At 43.8% G+C, this 14,785-nt stretch overlaps 1 protein-coding gene across 2 annotated transcripts in view; it reads left to right on the top strand.

The window, feature by feature from the left end:
• MGAT4D (MGAT4 family member D) overlaps nt 1-11,728 on the top strand; it is a 59,390-nt gene extending 47,662 nt beyond the window's left edge. The window contains exons 11-15 of one of the 2 annotated variants that reach the window (XM_084856105.1): nt 1,718-1,911; nt 2,409-2,487; nt 6,029-6,104; nt 7,402-7,514; nt 8,789-11,728. In XM_084856105.1, the coding sequence (XP_084712231.1) occupies nt 1,718-1,911; nt 2,409-2,487; nt 6,029-6,104; nt 7,402-7,514; nt 8,789-8,809 (483 nt within the window). In that variant the 3' untranslated portion in view covers nt 8,810-11,728. The remainder of the gene's footprint in view (nt 1-1,717; nt 1,912-2,408; nt 2,488-6,028; nt 6,105-7,401; nt 7,515-8,788) is intronic. The other variant, XM_084856107.1, reaches the window with a different exon arrangement.
• Nucleotides 11,729-14,785: the final 3,057 nt, after the last annotated feature.

Here is a 14,785-nt window from a genome sequence, read left to right as displayed (position 1 = left end):
AGCACAGAACATTTCTTACTTAGTGATTAAAAAAACCCCAAACCCATTGTGTAGTTGAGATGACCCAGCTTCTTGTAAATATAATTTATCCAGTTTTTTCTACTGCTTTTCTTTCTGCATTGTGGAACCCAATCTAACTTCAAAAAGACAAAATGCATATAGAAGTATAATATTTACATAAATAAATCAACAATGTAAAGTGATTAAGAGCATACGATTTAAATCAGAACAGAAGCAGGAAAAGCCATGGCTGAATTGTCTCCTGTTTTCTTAGGTGCAGACCTATCAGATTGCCACCCATTAGAAGAAAATCCCTGATCTTGGAGGCTTCCAAGTATCCTATCCCCATCCAGGCTGCTGCCAGCATTATAGGAGGAGTGACAGAGGCTATTTTCGCCTCTTCATCCAGGACCAGGGCTGGAGAGTCTATAGGATTTTGTGTATCCTAACCTCTCCCCTCCCCACCCACTGGAACGCCTGATGTCATCCAAGGTCGCTTTTGTGACCTCAGAAAGCAGGAGCCACCATTCTTTCTGCAGCAGCTGTGAGGAAGAGGGGGTGGGGGAGGGATCAGATTTTGAGAACCCCCTCCTCAAGTCATAGCAGTGTCTATAGCTTCAAGAGAGGGAATCCAAACAATCCTGTGGTTCCTAGGATGCTCTCCAGGGAGCATAGGACTGTGCCCTTAGTTGTTGAAAACTGGCAACTTTACTTAGACCACATCTGAGGAATGTTTCTTCTTCTATTAATTGTATTTTAACATACCTTCAAATACCAGACATTAACATGTAATGACATGAGCAATCCGACTCCCAGAGATGGTCCAACAGAAGGTCTTGTCTTCAACCATACTTTTTTCAGGGTGTCCAATCACATGGACAAGCCTAGGTGCATATACTTAGTAGAATCATAGAATAGCAGGGTTGGAAGGGGCCTATAAGACCATTGAGTCCAACCCGCTGCTCAATGCAGGAATCCAGGTCAGAGCATCCCTGACAGGTGGCTGGCCAGCCTCGTCTTGAATGCCTGCAGTGTGGGAGAACCCACCACCTCCCTAGGTAATGGGTTCCATTGTCGTATTGCTCTAACAGTCAGGATGTTTTTCCTGATGTTCAGCCGGAATCTGGCTTCCTGTAACTTGAGCCCAGTACTCCGTGTCCTGCATTCTGGAATGATCAAGAAGAGATCCTGGCCTTCCTCTCTGTGACAACCTTTCAAGTACTTGAAAAGTGCTATCATATCTCCCCTCAGTCTTCTCTTCTCAAGGCTAAACACGCCCAGTTCTTTCAGTCTCTTCATAGGGCTTTGTTTCCAGTCCCCTGATCATCTTTGTTGCCCTCCTCTGAACCCTCTCCAGCTTGTCTGCATCCTTCTTAAAATGCGGTGCCTAGAAATGGACACAGTAATCCAGATGAGGCCTAACCAGTGCTGAGTAGAGGGGAAGTAGTACTTCCCGGGATTTGGAAGCTATGCTTCTATTAATGCAGCCCAAAATAGCATTTGCCTTTTTTACAGCCACATCACATTGTTAGCTCATATTCAGTTTGTGATCGACAACAATTCCAAGATCCTTCTCACTTGTAGTGTTGTTGAGCCAAGTATCCCCCATCTTGTAACTTAGTGTATCAAGATTATGGGTTCTCTATATACCATTCATTTTGGCAATAACTTCATATTATAGTCTCTTTACATAGGAATATACATTTATGTCTTACAGGATAAAGATTTTGTCAAAAGCTCATTATTTAAAGTACATGTCAACCCTCCTGCAGAAGTGACTACAAGCCTAAAAGTATTCCAGCACTTTACTCTAGAAAATGCTTATAAAGGAGTAGAATGTTTCTGGGCTTTTGCTCCTGTGGCTGGAGATTATATCCTGTTCAACTTTTGGCAGCCATTGAGCATAGAAAGGTAGGTATTACATGATGCAAAAATATTTCCCCTAATTTAATTATTTTTCCCTTTAAAATTGCTCTGCCTAAATATCTTAATATCTCCAGTGGGTAGAGAAGCCACTTCAGGAGGGCAATTTTGATGGAGAAAATGGCTTGTAGGGGAAGGATTTAGCAACCCACTCTTCCATTGCTCTTCTCATCAAATTCACAGCCCTCCACAGCTGTTTTTCATTTTAACACCCCCCACACACACACACTGGGAGACTTACATATTTGTGATATATAATGTCTAGTTTCATCCTCAGTCTGCTTTTTGCTTCATCCCTAAAATATGCCTAGTAATAATAAATGCTAGACTTATCTTAACTGTCTTGGGGTTTTTATTGATTGGTAAACTATTTCTCTGGAATTCTTTTTGGCTGAAGAACAGGGTAAAAATGCTTTAAAATAATGGCCTTCAAGCTAAATATTAAGGACAAATTTAGTAATGCATGTAAATTATGCATTTTGCAGGTACTTTTTTAGAAGTGGAAATCTGGAGCATCCTGGAGACAAACTCTTTAATACTACTGTAGAGGTTTTACCTAATGGTGTAAGTATCTCAGCTCACATGAATATACTTTTACGATTTATTATTAAAATTAGAGAGAGGAATTGTTCTCTTCTTAATATTCCTGGCCAACAGCCCTAACCTATGAGTCTGTTACCATCTCAAGGTAATAGGGGATAATTTTGTCAAAATTCTGATTACAGCTAAGAATCTCCCTTTCCTATTTTCTTCAGTTCATTGTCTGTCTCCAGTCTGACTTCAGCATGTGGTGGAAACATCAGGGCCAGCCCTCCTATGTGGTGAGGTGAATCCCCCATGTTAGGTGGCAGATCTGAAACGGTGGTGGATCTCACACAGCCTGTCACTAGGAGGGCTGTGGGGCCTGATGCCCTATGCCTCTCAAAGCAAGGTATAGAATGATCAATCACTCTGGAAAGCCCCACTAGTCACTGTCCTACTACAGCAAATACTGCATCAGGCAAGCAGTCACTGCAGCTCTCAGGCTGAGTAAGGCATACGTAGGTGGCCATTCTAGAGAGCCTTGCCAGTTGCTCTCCTGCTGTGGCAAAGGCTGCAGCAAGAGAGTGCTCGGCATGGCTCTCCAGTGTGGCAGGACAATACCTCACTGTGGGCTCTCTGGAGTGTCCTGCCAGCTGGTTCCCAAGTGGCTAGTGTGGTTCTCCACAGAGCCTGCCTGGGTCAAACACCTCACAGTGAGGGGTCCTTCCTCAGAACGAGGCATCAGCAGGGAAGTGGCCCTGGAGGTTGCCTGTGCTGACTTTACACAAGTGCTCTCCAGGGCCACCTCCCTGCCAGTGCTATACTCTGAGGAAGGACCCTTAACAGTATGGTATTGAGGGGAAGGCAGATGGCAGCAGTGAGTGGCAGGTGGGAAGGGGAAGGTGGTAATAGCTTGTGCTTCCTCTCCCCCCAGCAGCGTTGATGGTGGCAGTTGGCAGCTCATGCTCCGCCTGCACTCTCCTCGGCAGTGACGGCATCTCCTTCCACCTCAGCTGGTAGGAGGTCTTGCGCTGGCCCTGGGCAACATGCACATGATTAGCATGGCCTGCTGTATCACAGCAACAGCTAGCTTAGATTGACTGAAAACCGTAATTACCATAGGGCAAAGATCTAGTGAATCTGATACTGGTGCAGCGAGCAGGCTTTAGGAGAGCGTGTGTGTCTCTTGCAGGCAGACCTGATCATTCGCACCTATATTTTAAGGAATTATTGGCTATGCTGGACTTCCTGCAACATTCTGTGAATGAGGCAAGGGAATTGCACAATAAGAGCCTCGTCTGCAAGCACCATGAAAGAACAAGCAAAGAAATTATGTTAATGCTTGAATAATACTATGCCGTTTGAAATGATAACGAAGCCATTGGTCTATTGTGTTGGTAGCACCTAGCAGGACAAGGGAGGAAGTGTGAGGAGAGTGACAGAGACTGATGTGGGAGAACAAACTCACCACAGCCCACAGCTTTATTGGTTACAGCAAGAATAGCAAATTTGGAGGGGGCAGAGCACATAGATCCAGCATCAAACAGCTCGCCTGCTGGCAAGTATCCCCACCCAGTACGGCCCGTGTGCTGGGTGAGTGTTGGGGAATTCAGGTGTCAGGGCTCATGGTGACACAAACCACTCATGTGAACCCTTCCGGCAGCCCAGGTGTGGCAAGCTAACCAGCCCCCTTGCTGAGTTGGGTGTTTAAGCCCCACCTCTTGAAACCCCTTCAGGGGGTTCCCACTGTGGGGAATGGGGAGCCCAATCTTGCTCCACCCCAACAAAATGGATCCTACCCAGTGGATTTCCGTGCTACAAAGCTGTGACAAATGAATTATAATAAACCTTTTAACCGACATCAGGCATAGCTGCATTAACATATATACAAACATAATCTTGCTACAAGGAAGGCAAAAACACAACATAGCTGAGCCAATTGCATGTGCAGTAAAATTCCTTCCCAGCCCTGTTAACAGGTGGCTAATCTACATCCCTAGAAAGATACAAAAGAAAACCCATTTATTCTGGTGTGGGGAAGTGAATGTGGATATCCGCAGCAGCAGTGCTGGTGTTGCAACTTGGACCTGCATATATAGGTTCAGGGCAGTCCAGAGGGAGAAAGTCTTCCCTCCAATCTGCCCCAGAAGTCCTACCCCCAGCTGGCCAATCGGACCCCTGATCGGCTCAGCCTTCCCACCTCATGCCAGCTGCAGGAAACATTGCAGCGCCACTTGGCCCAGATTCTCCTTGCCTCTTCCCGTGCCCAGCGCCCCTCCCACAACCTATGGCTCCTTGGTAAGCCGGGAGCTGTCCTTATAAGTGAATAAGAACCTTTACGTAACTTAGGATCCATTGATTAATAACTGGAATACCATCAATCCTAACAGTAAAGCTGAACGTCACATTGTTTCTGTATTTTGAAAACTGTCCTTAAACATTTAAAAACTGAAAGAAAGAAAGAAAGAAAGAAAGAAAGAACAATACAACCACAAGCATGTGCTTGATAGCCAAGAATTCTGCTCAGAGAAAGTTAAAATATATTAACAGCACATAGTTGCTACAAATTAATTTTTAAAATCCATCTTTGGAAGTGACCAACTGGAGACAGGTAAAGGCAGTCCCCAGCTTTGGCCTATCGGAATGTCGCTATGCCTGCCTCCAGAGAGGTGGAAACTCCCACATATTTAGGAGTTAGGACTAGTGCTGGGCCAAAATATTTGACCCAGATCTTTCAGAGGGAGGGCGAAATCATAGCATCATCATGATTACAGGAATAAAATTAATTTTGCTTCCTCTGCCCTGATGCTAAACACATTTACTTGGAAATAAGTACCATGTTGTTGTAGGAAAGGATGATTACAGTGAAAATAATATGATCGTCTGTAACCATGTACATACTCTGGCTGGCCACCCTCTGAGTGTGTGTATGTGTATTAAAATAAGAAGAAAGGATGCTGCAGTGAGCAACATCAGCTGCAGTGGGCCGCAGCCATACCCATGCCAGCTCAGATGCTGATGCCAGTCTTTTTTGTCAGTGCCCGATCACCTGCTGTTCTCTGGGTGGTTATTGGGGGTGGGGCTGGGCTGCTGGCCAGGCCCTGGTCTTTGGCCCCAAGGTCCAGCCCTAAGTAGACCACCGAGGGCAAAAATGGCCTCAAACATTTTTGTGATCTTCAGGGGTTGAGAGAAATTTCTCACATTGGGGAGGGGGGCTGGCTAATCCTGACAGATATCAGGCAGTAGATGGTTGCTGTCCTTTTATTGGTAAAAATGCTTTGCCACCACTTTAAGCAGTGGCAGAGCTGCAACAAACAACAGCATCCTGGCAACGTTCCTTGCTGAGAGTGGCCCTATGGGAATCATGCTAAGTTATGACACAGCTTTGTTCCTAGGGGCATTCATGGTTGTTGCTTCTTTTTTTAAGGAAGAGATGGCTGCTCCCACTGGCCAGTGAAGGGGTTTGGGGGTAGGGGGGCATTTTCGGTCAAGCTCTACTTAAATTGGCAAAAGGGAAATGTGAACAATAAGACCTACCTTTATTTCTGAAAACTGTGTTCTTTCTTTTGTTTGTTTGCTACAGGAGATAGACTTAAAGTCTGCAGGAGGAAATGCACAGAACTTAAACGTACAAACTCAGGATGGATATTTTCAAATAGGTACAGCAATATTTCTAAGATGGATCTAACTTGATTTATATAGTCCTCTAAATTGTAGAATAGCTAATATTTTAGCAATACTGGGGCGGGGGGGAGTGTTGAATCCAAAGGTTCCCTTCTACTCACAGAAGGTCCATTTTATTTCTTGCTATGGAATGTTTGATGAGAAAGGTGAAATGAAATCTAAAGATGTTCTGCACTTGCACATGAGCTCATGGAAGTAGAAGTAGGATAATTGCTATCAAATGTGCCTATTATTATAGCATTGCATGAACTCTGGTGCAAACTCTTGTGAAAGAGTCTGTGGAGCAGCAATAACAGTTATCTTCCTTCCACTCATGGTTTTGTGGACTACAATTCCAGCGTGGCCTGGGATGGCAAGAGTTAGTCCTGGTCATCTGGAGGGCACTAACTTGGGGAAGGCTTGCCAAGGCTGGTAATGCCTAGAAAACAAAAGTGCGCAGGCTCAGTCCGAGCTACCTAGTTTCGATGGTAAAGACAGTCTTCTGTGGGCAGAGAAAGGAAATAGCGCCATGTTTCTTACTACTGTCTAGTGAAAAGTAAGGGGTCGCGGTGGCTTAGTAGTTAAGATGCTGAATTGCAGACCGGGAGGTCAGCAGGACAGCAGTTCGAGACCCGAGTGCTGCATGATGGAGTGAGCTCCTGTCTTCAGTCCCAGCTTCTGCCAACCTAGCAGTTCGAAAGCAAGAAATTGCAAGTAGATAAATAGGTACCGCTTCGGCGGGAAATGTAACAGCGCTCCGTGCACCTCGGTGTTCAGTCATGCCGGCCACTTGACCACGGAAGTGTCTTCGGACAGCACTGGCTCTTCGGCTTAGAAATGGAGATGAGCACCACACCCTAGAGTCGGACACGACTGGTTGGGGACACCTTTACCTTTTTAGCGAAAAGTAGTATGTTTGCATTATACAATTCTATCGTTATACTTAATGAAGTGCACCAAGGTTCTATTTGAATATTATAGCACGACCATTTTAATTATGTCGACTTTTTCCCCTACACTATTGCTAAAAGCATTGAATGAATTCTGTGTTTCTGTGACACTGTTTCTCCTTAGTTGGATCATAGTCTATGTCAGTTTATAATACCTTTTTCTAAAGAAATGAATTCTTATTTCTCACCTGGAATACTCTTATTAAGATTTAAAGAGTGTAATCTTCCCTTTAATTCTGCCCCTTCCTTGAAGCAATATATCATAGGCTATTTTTGTTGACTATTCTTGAAAAATATTTTTATTACAGAATATGCCAAAAGCATTGGTTTCATTTATATATAGGTGCATTTGAAAATGGAATAGCAGATGGTACCATCAACCCATTTTTAGGAAGAATACAAGCTCTTCGTTTATCTATCCATTCTAGTTCTCCCATGTGGGTATTACTGAGTGAGGTAAGTATGTAGACACAGGAGCCCGTCAAAAGATAATTAATTAGGGCACAATCCTATGGGATCATCCCCTCTGTGCTTCAGCCACCCTGCCTATTTCGGCTGTCTAGCCGCGGGAAGGCGGGGTGGGGGAAGTGGCTGACGGATGACACATAGGATGTGTCATACCGGTATTTCCGCCTTCCCCTCCCTGGAATGTTTCCTGGAGTGCCGTTTTCATCGCCCCGTACTCCTCTTCTAGCGCGGGGCCGTTCCAAGCTGCCTGCGAGGCAGCATGTGGGGAGGGGTTGGTTCTCCGGGAACCGACCTCAGAGTGCGGGCTCTGAGGTTGGTTCCCAGAAACCGACATATCCTATGGCCATCTAGCTGCTGACTAGCGGCCATAGAATTGCTCCCTCCATTCTCTTGTCCTTCAGTTCAGCTGCACTAATATGTAAGAAGGCATTTGCATAGTTGTGTTTATAGGAAAATAGCCTTTGCAGTTGGCTTGGGGGAGTCCTGTTCCTCCCATTCAGAGGCATTCTAAACTTGTTCATGGAGAGAGTACCGTTGTGCTGTTTAATTGATTCAAGATACTATTAAGCACATTAATAAGCAGCACTTTCTAAGCTTTGATTTTAAGTCACTTTTGGAATAGTTTTATTGTTACGGTAATTGTTAATATATTAATACCAATTACTCCATAACATTCTACATTATTTTTTCTATGCATATTCTTTTGAAGACCTCTAAAATATGTTGAGAGATTTGGACAAAACTTTTAAGACATTAAAATATTAAAAGTTACCTAACAGAGCAGTCCTATGGTCCCTCCAAGAGCATCTCAGGGACCATACGATATATTGGACTCTTCTCCTGAGGCCATAGGAAGGGGAATCTGAGATTGGATTATTCCCCTGCCCTTGTTCCATCACAGCCACCACAGAAAGGGGGTGTTCTGGTGGGTGGGAAGAGGCTAGGATCTACATCCCCATCTCCATTGCCCATCCCCATCCATTTCTGGAAAGTGAGCTAGATGGGCTCGGAGGCCCATGTAGCTGCCTTTATTTTTGGAGGAGGAGGAGGAACAGGGGGCCAAATTGCCTCCATCATTCCTCCCACCCTGCCTGGCTGTGGCTGGCAGGGCTAGGGTAGATAGAGGGCTCTGATATCTTTCTATTGGGACCACAATCCATAAGGTTGAGTTCTAAAGATATTAAAAGAGATTGAAGCAGAATAAATGTATTCACTTAGTATTTGCAAATGTTAACAAATAACCTCTCTCCTTTTTAATGCAGATATTTATAAAGCTATTGTGAAAAATAAAAGAATTAGAAAACAGACTTCTTTGAGAATATGGTGGAAGATTTAAAGACTGCATGGAAGCAAGGCCATCTAGTGGTAGCAACAAAATGGTCAACAATACAAATTAATTTCCTTCCTAATACTATGTAGTAGGAAGGAGAACATTTGTACATTCTGTATATTGAATGTTAACTTTTATTAATTTTTAAATATTTGAAATTATAATATATTGTCAACAAACCATTTGTCAATAAAATAAAACTTTTAATAGTTTGAATAAATAAGGCTATAATCCTATGCACACTTACTAGGGAGTCAACCTCACTGTAGACACTAGAATTTAAATATGCATAGGATTGTGCTGTAAATGTCACATGTTTACTAGTGTACAGTAGATTAGCAATACATCTTTTAAAGTATTATTTTTAAAACTATAAGATATGACCTTGCCAAGATTACACACATTTAGGGTGCAATCCTATTGTGGCTAGTCAGCAGCTAGATGGCCATAGGATAGGTCGGTTCCTGGGAACTGACCTCGGAGCCCACTTTCCAAGGTCAGTTCCCTGAGAACCAACCTTCACCCCCTCCACGCTGCCTTGTAGGCAGCACAGATCAGCCCCTCGCTCAAAAAAGCAGTGCGGAGCAGTGAAAATGGGGCATTCTTGGGGGAGGCAGAAGCGCCTTTCCAACGCTTCCTATGTATTGCCTGGCCTCTGCCCCCCCACTCCAACTTCCCATGGCTAGATCAGCTGTCTAGCTGCGAATGCAGGGCAGGTGAAGCGTGGAGGAAAAGATCCCCTCCGCACTGCTCCTGCCCTGCATTGGATAGGCGGACTCCAAGTTCGGAGGCGGCCACCTATCCCGATAGGATTGTGCCCTCAAATATCCTAACAGCTGGAGAATGTTATATTATTTTATCATTATTTATTTGATCAAATATTTATCCTACCATTCCTTTATAAATAACTTGGGTGGTAGACCTGGCTGAGAGAGGTGGAGATCAGCCCAAGGCCATCCAGTATGCTTCTTGGCTAAAGACTGAACTTTATATGACATGAGAATTACACAACGAGATCTCCTGACATTTTTACTTAAAAGCCTGACAGCATTTTGGGGTAGCTGTATTTTCCCTCAGTGGGGCACACAGTAGCTTTAGGGCATTGAACAGTGATTTAGTGGAGCCGGGGCTCACAGGGATGCAGGCATGTTTTGATGAGAAGGGATGCTGATGTCATCTGCCACCCGCTCAGAATCCTGTGTTTCCTCTAAGCTTAGCTGCAATCCTTACAGTTGCTTGGGGGAAAATAAATTTTCCCAGGAACAAAATATTGTTTGCTGTTGTAATGCAAAGTATTTGGGGGTGGCTTGTTTTGAATGAGAAATTCCGGCCCTTTAGATTTACAAGAGATCTTCTCCTGGTGGAGATGAACATTGCTAGAAATGGGTGTGTTTTTTTTTAATATGGATCAACACTGCTGTCTGAATTTTTGGACTCTCATTCAGGGCATGGCTATGGGGACTATTATGAGGAGCACCTGCACTTCAAAAGTTACTACTATACCAATGGGGGTGGAATTTAGATCGGGAAAATGACACAGGAAGGGTAAAGGTTATAAGCACTTCCCACCCAACACTACTGCTCCAGTCCAATTTGGAGCTTCCAATGGCTGATTTTAGATTAAAAATACATGCATTGGGAGATCACATGTTTGAGCCAGAGTGTGTCCTGCTTTCCTAAGGCTCAGGCTTCACTAGCAGACCAAGGACAATAACCAGGAGATCCTTGGGAGTTCCACACAGATTACAGAGCCGAGGCAAGGCAGCTGGCAAGAGGACCAAGGCACTGCAGCAAACAGGGTTCAGTCAGGAAGAATGGTCAATGGGCAGTCCACAAGATACCCGTAAAAGATTCAGTCCAGGGGGGAATTAGGTAAGGCACCACAGCTGACAAGGTTCAGCTAGGAAGCATAGTCAAAAGGCAGTCTGGAGGTATTCATGGGGGGTTCAGTCTGATGGAGAGCTAGGGATCCAAACAGTAGAACAGATGTCGTTTGCAGCAAGTCTTCCAGCTTCCAAGTGAAGTTCTTAAGCAGAGGCTGTCAGAACCCCACCAGGATCCAGCTGAGGCTTCTAGAAAGAGTAGTGTCTAGAAAGTGTCTATTTCAGGAGTGCCCTTACTCCTGAAGAGTCCTCTGCTACAGCAGGGCACTTCTCCTGGGTTGAAGGAGACCGGCCTGCCTCTTAAGTCTCCTTTGCACCTGGGGGCTTGGGGGTCTGTTCTCTTCTGACTCCAAAGGAGATTCCCCCCCCCCATTCTGCAGGGGTAGGTCCTGGGTGGGCATTACTGAGGGCCCAGGCTCCTCCAGGCCTTCTGGCCCTGGTGAGTCCTGAGCCTCAGCATCTGCTGGAGGCTCTGGGTCTTCCTCTGAAGAAGACTCATCCAGTGGGGGCATGACAGAATACAGATTTGAGCCCAAGTTTTATTAATATGAATCCAGCAATCTAACCCAGCCTTTCCCAACCTGGTGCCCTGCAGATGTGGGAATGCTGGCTGGGTATTACAGGAGTTACAGCCCAACACATCTTCAGGTCACCAGTTTGGGGAAACCTGCTGTAGCCACTGCACTGCACAAGTACAGTCATAGCCTTCTATTGAAATAAGTGAGATTTACAGGGCAATTCTTAGCGTGTTTACTCAGAATCAAGTCCCATTTTATCCAATGCGGCTTACAAATATGCATAAGATTGCAGCCTTAAAGTACTAAACCGTTTTTTTAATCAATGTTTTTCTTTCAAATTAAGTTTGAACTAGAACTTGAGAGTGTTCTTACTGTGGTTGGATGCAAAGGGGCAAAGGTGAGATCCATTCATTATTATGCCTTTTTGTATCTGTGAGGAGTTATATGTCCAATTCTCAGAGAGCTACAGCCAAATAGAAAAATTTAAAATAAAATGAAAAACTGGAAAAAAATTATGTAAAACCAAGTACATGCATTCTGCAATGAGTTTAATTTAATTCTGAATATAGTATTCAGAAATAACTTCCTGGATGACACTTTTTATACAATACATATGCAAAAGTTAATATAGTTCTTATCCAAGAACAGTTCCCGCAGTGCATTTGTTTGTTTGTTTGTTTTCAGAATCTGACCTACCTTTCAACAAGGTTTTCAAGGCAGTGAGGAGAGCAATCCTATGGCCTCTAGATAGACTCTGGAGGGCCAGAGGATTGTTCAGATTCCCAGCACCAAGGTTGTAGATAGTGCTACAACCTCAGAGCTAGGAATCGAACCTCCTGCCCCCTCCCCCTTGCAGCCGGTGCAGAGAGAACCACGGTGGCTGCCTCTGCCAGCTCGTAGAGGATGGAAAGAGGACAGCTCTGTGGGCGGGGAGGGGAAGTGGCTGGGGTGGCCGGCTTACGAAGAATCCTCTGGCCGCCCCAGCCTCCTTCCCTCCCCCTTTCCACAGCCCCACCTAGATGTGCGAAAACGCCTGTCTAGCTACAATTACAGAGCAGTAGGACAGCGGAGATCGCCTCCGCGCTCCTCCCACACTACATAGGATTCCTGACAGCCTTTGAGTTTGAAGGCTGATGGGAATCCCAATAGGATTGCGCCCTAAAAAAAGGAATGTTTAAAGCACAACCACTTAACACTGGCACAATAAAATATTAACAAGATATTAAAAATCTAAACAGCAGCAAGTACAACAATAAAAGTAGCAATCAAAAGAGCCAGACAAAGAAGGCAAGTAAATCATCCGTTAAAAGCATGAGAAAATAAGACTGTCTTCACCTGACACCAAAATGACAAGAAGGTACCAGTCAAGCATCATTAGACAAAGCATTCTACAGCAAGGACACCACCCTATATAACAGGCTGTTGTGCATTTTGCCAAACTTACTCCCTTGGGCTGTGGTTCAGGATTTCATAAGCACAGTTCCCCAAGAATGGACAAAATCTGGCCTGCCTTTTATGTCTGATATTTTATTTTATTTAGAATATATCTAGGACACCATAAAAGGCAAAGCCCTTCCATGGCAGCTTACATAATAAAGTCGCATACAGTGATAAAGAAGCAAAAATTAATAACATCAACAAACCCCAATAATAAAAACAGCCCAGACAAGATGATATGCCAAATTCACCTGGAGAAATCCAAAATGCATAATGACCCAGCACAAGTGAATTGCCTAGTATTTGCACACTGTTTCTAAGATTACTTCCAAACTTTATTGGAGAGACATGTTCAATGTGTAACACACAATTTCCTATAGTTCCTTCCTTACCCTCTTTATCAATACACAGCTGCAGATCCCAAGCCTTTCATAATGGAAAGATATATAAAAATCTCTGATTTCTGAAAGCTGTTTTGTTTAAAGGAGGAATCCAGTAGCAAAATATTATAAGCAATTAATGCAAAAAGATCTACCCCTTAACATATAGTTTGGCAGAGCATAATAAATTGTCATTACATTGTCATGCAGTTAAGATGAAAATGCAGCATAGAAAGCAAAGAAGGTCATGAAACTAAGTCCGTAAGTAAATGGGGAGAAAGAGATGCTTGCTACAAGGAAGCTGCATGGGGATGTTTCTTTCTCTTTGCACAGTGGCAAGCAAGTGGTGTTCCATAGCAACTTGCTCCATGGTTACTCTATAGTGCCATATGGATAGGGCTGAAACTGTTAGTGTTTTGAATGGAACGGTACACTAGCTAGAAAGAAGGGAAGTACATTTCATTGGTGCTCCATGGACCACTAGGGAAGATTCCATTCCCTCTGAGCTCGTACATACTATATTATTATGCAGTCCATACTTCTGATGAAAAGTTCAAGAGGGAGCACTACAGAATTTAATTTCCTTTGGATGACAGCACTGGAAACATATGGTGCTTTTGTGATATTTACTTTAACTACCAATACACAAGCAGAACATAGTGGAGGCAAATGCACTCCTATAAGCAGACAGCACAACTGCTAATCCTACATCAGATCTCGAAAGAGAGCAACTGCATTCCCACTGTGCTTCAACACTCACACAACACAATCCAAAACTGTTTCTAGATTCTAGTTGTCTGTTTGGCCCTCCCACAAAGCTCTGATATCATATTACAAAAGCTACAGTTTCAAAGAAACATTAAGGTTCTTTTTCCAAATCCTTGATCCCCATCAAGTAACACTTTAGGCAAAATCACAGAACAGAACAATTAACCCTAATCAAGACAGCTGAAACTAACAACCTTATATTATGGAGATATAGGAGGAAGGCTTTGTGGGGCCCTGCAAATTTGATTATGTAGATTTCATATTAAAATCCCAGCTCTTAAATATTTATTTATATATCAGTCTACATCAATAAAATATCCAAAAGGTTAACAATAAAAGGGAAATAATATTTATTATTATTATTATTATTCAGAATTAAAACTTTTAAAATCAGATTGTGCCTATAAAACCGTGTCTGGTTAGTCAGGGAAGGCTTGTTTAAATTAAAATGCCTTCAGCAGGTGCCGAAAATGAAACCATATTGGTGCCTGCCTGACACCAATAGACAGGGAATTCCATAGACAGGGAGCCAATATATTTAAGGCTGTACTCTGAGTGGACTCCAAACAAATTGTAGGTCCATGCGGAACCACCAGGAGTGCCTCATCTGATGACCTCAGTGAGTGGGCAGGCTGGTAAGGGAGAAGGCACTCTCTCAAGTATCCTTGTACCAAGTTGTTTAGAGCTTTATACACAAACAACAAAACCTTAAATTTGGCCCAGAAGCAAATAGGCAGTCAGTGTAGTTCCCTCACTAGAGGTGTTACATGCTGAAAAGGGGCTGCTCCCAACAACAGTTGAGCTGCTGCATTCTGCACTAGCTACGTTTCTGGACAAAACTTAAGGTCAACCCCATATAGAGCACACTACAGTAATCCAGTCTTGAGGTTACTACCACCTATACCACTGTGGCCAAGCTATCTCTGTCCAGGAGAGGCCATAG

Source organism: Heloderma suspectum, chromosome 5, assembly GCF_057233095.1.
Source record: "Heloderma suspectum isolate Gila_16-S chromosome 5, 16-S_ref, whole genome shotgun sequence".
NCBI classification, from domain to species: domain Eukaryota; kingdom Metazoa; phylum Chordata; class Lepidosauria; order Squamata; family Helodermatidae; genus Heloderma; species Heloderma suspectum.
This window is presented reverse-complemented; position numbering and strand designations above follow the sequence as displayed.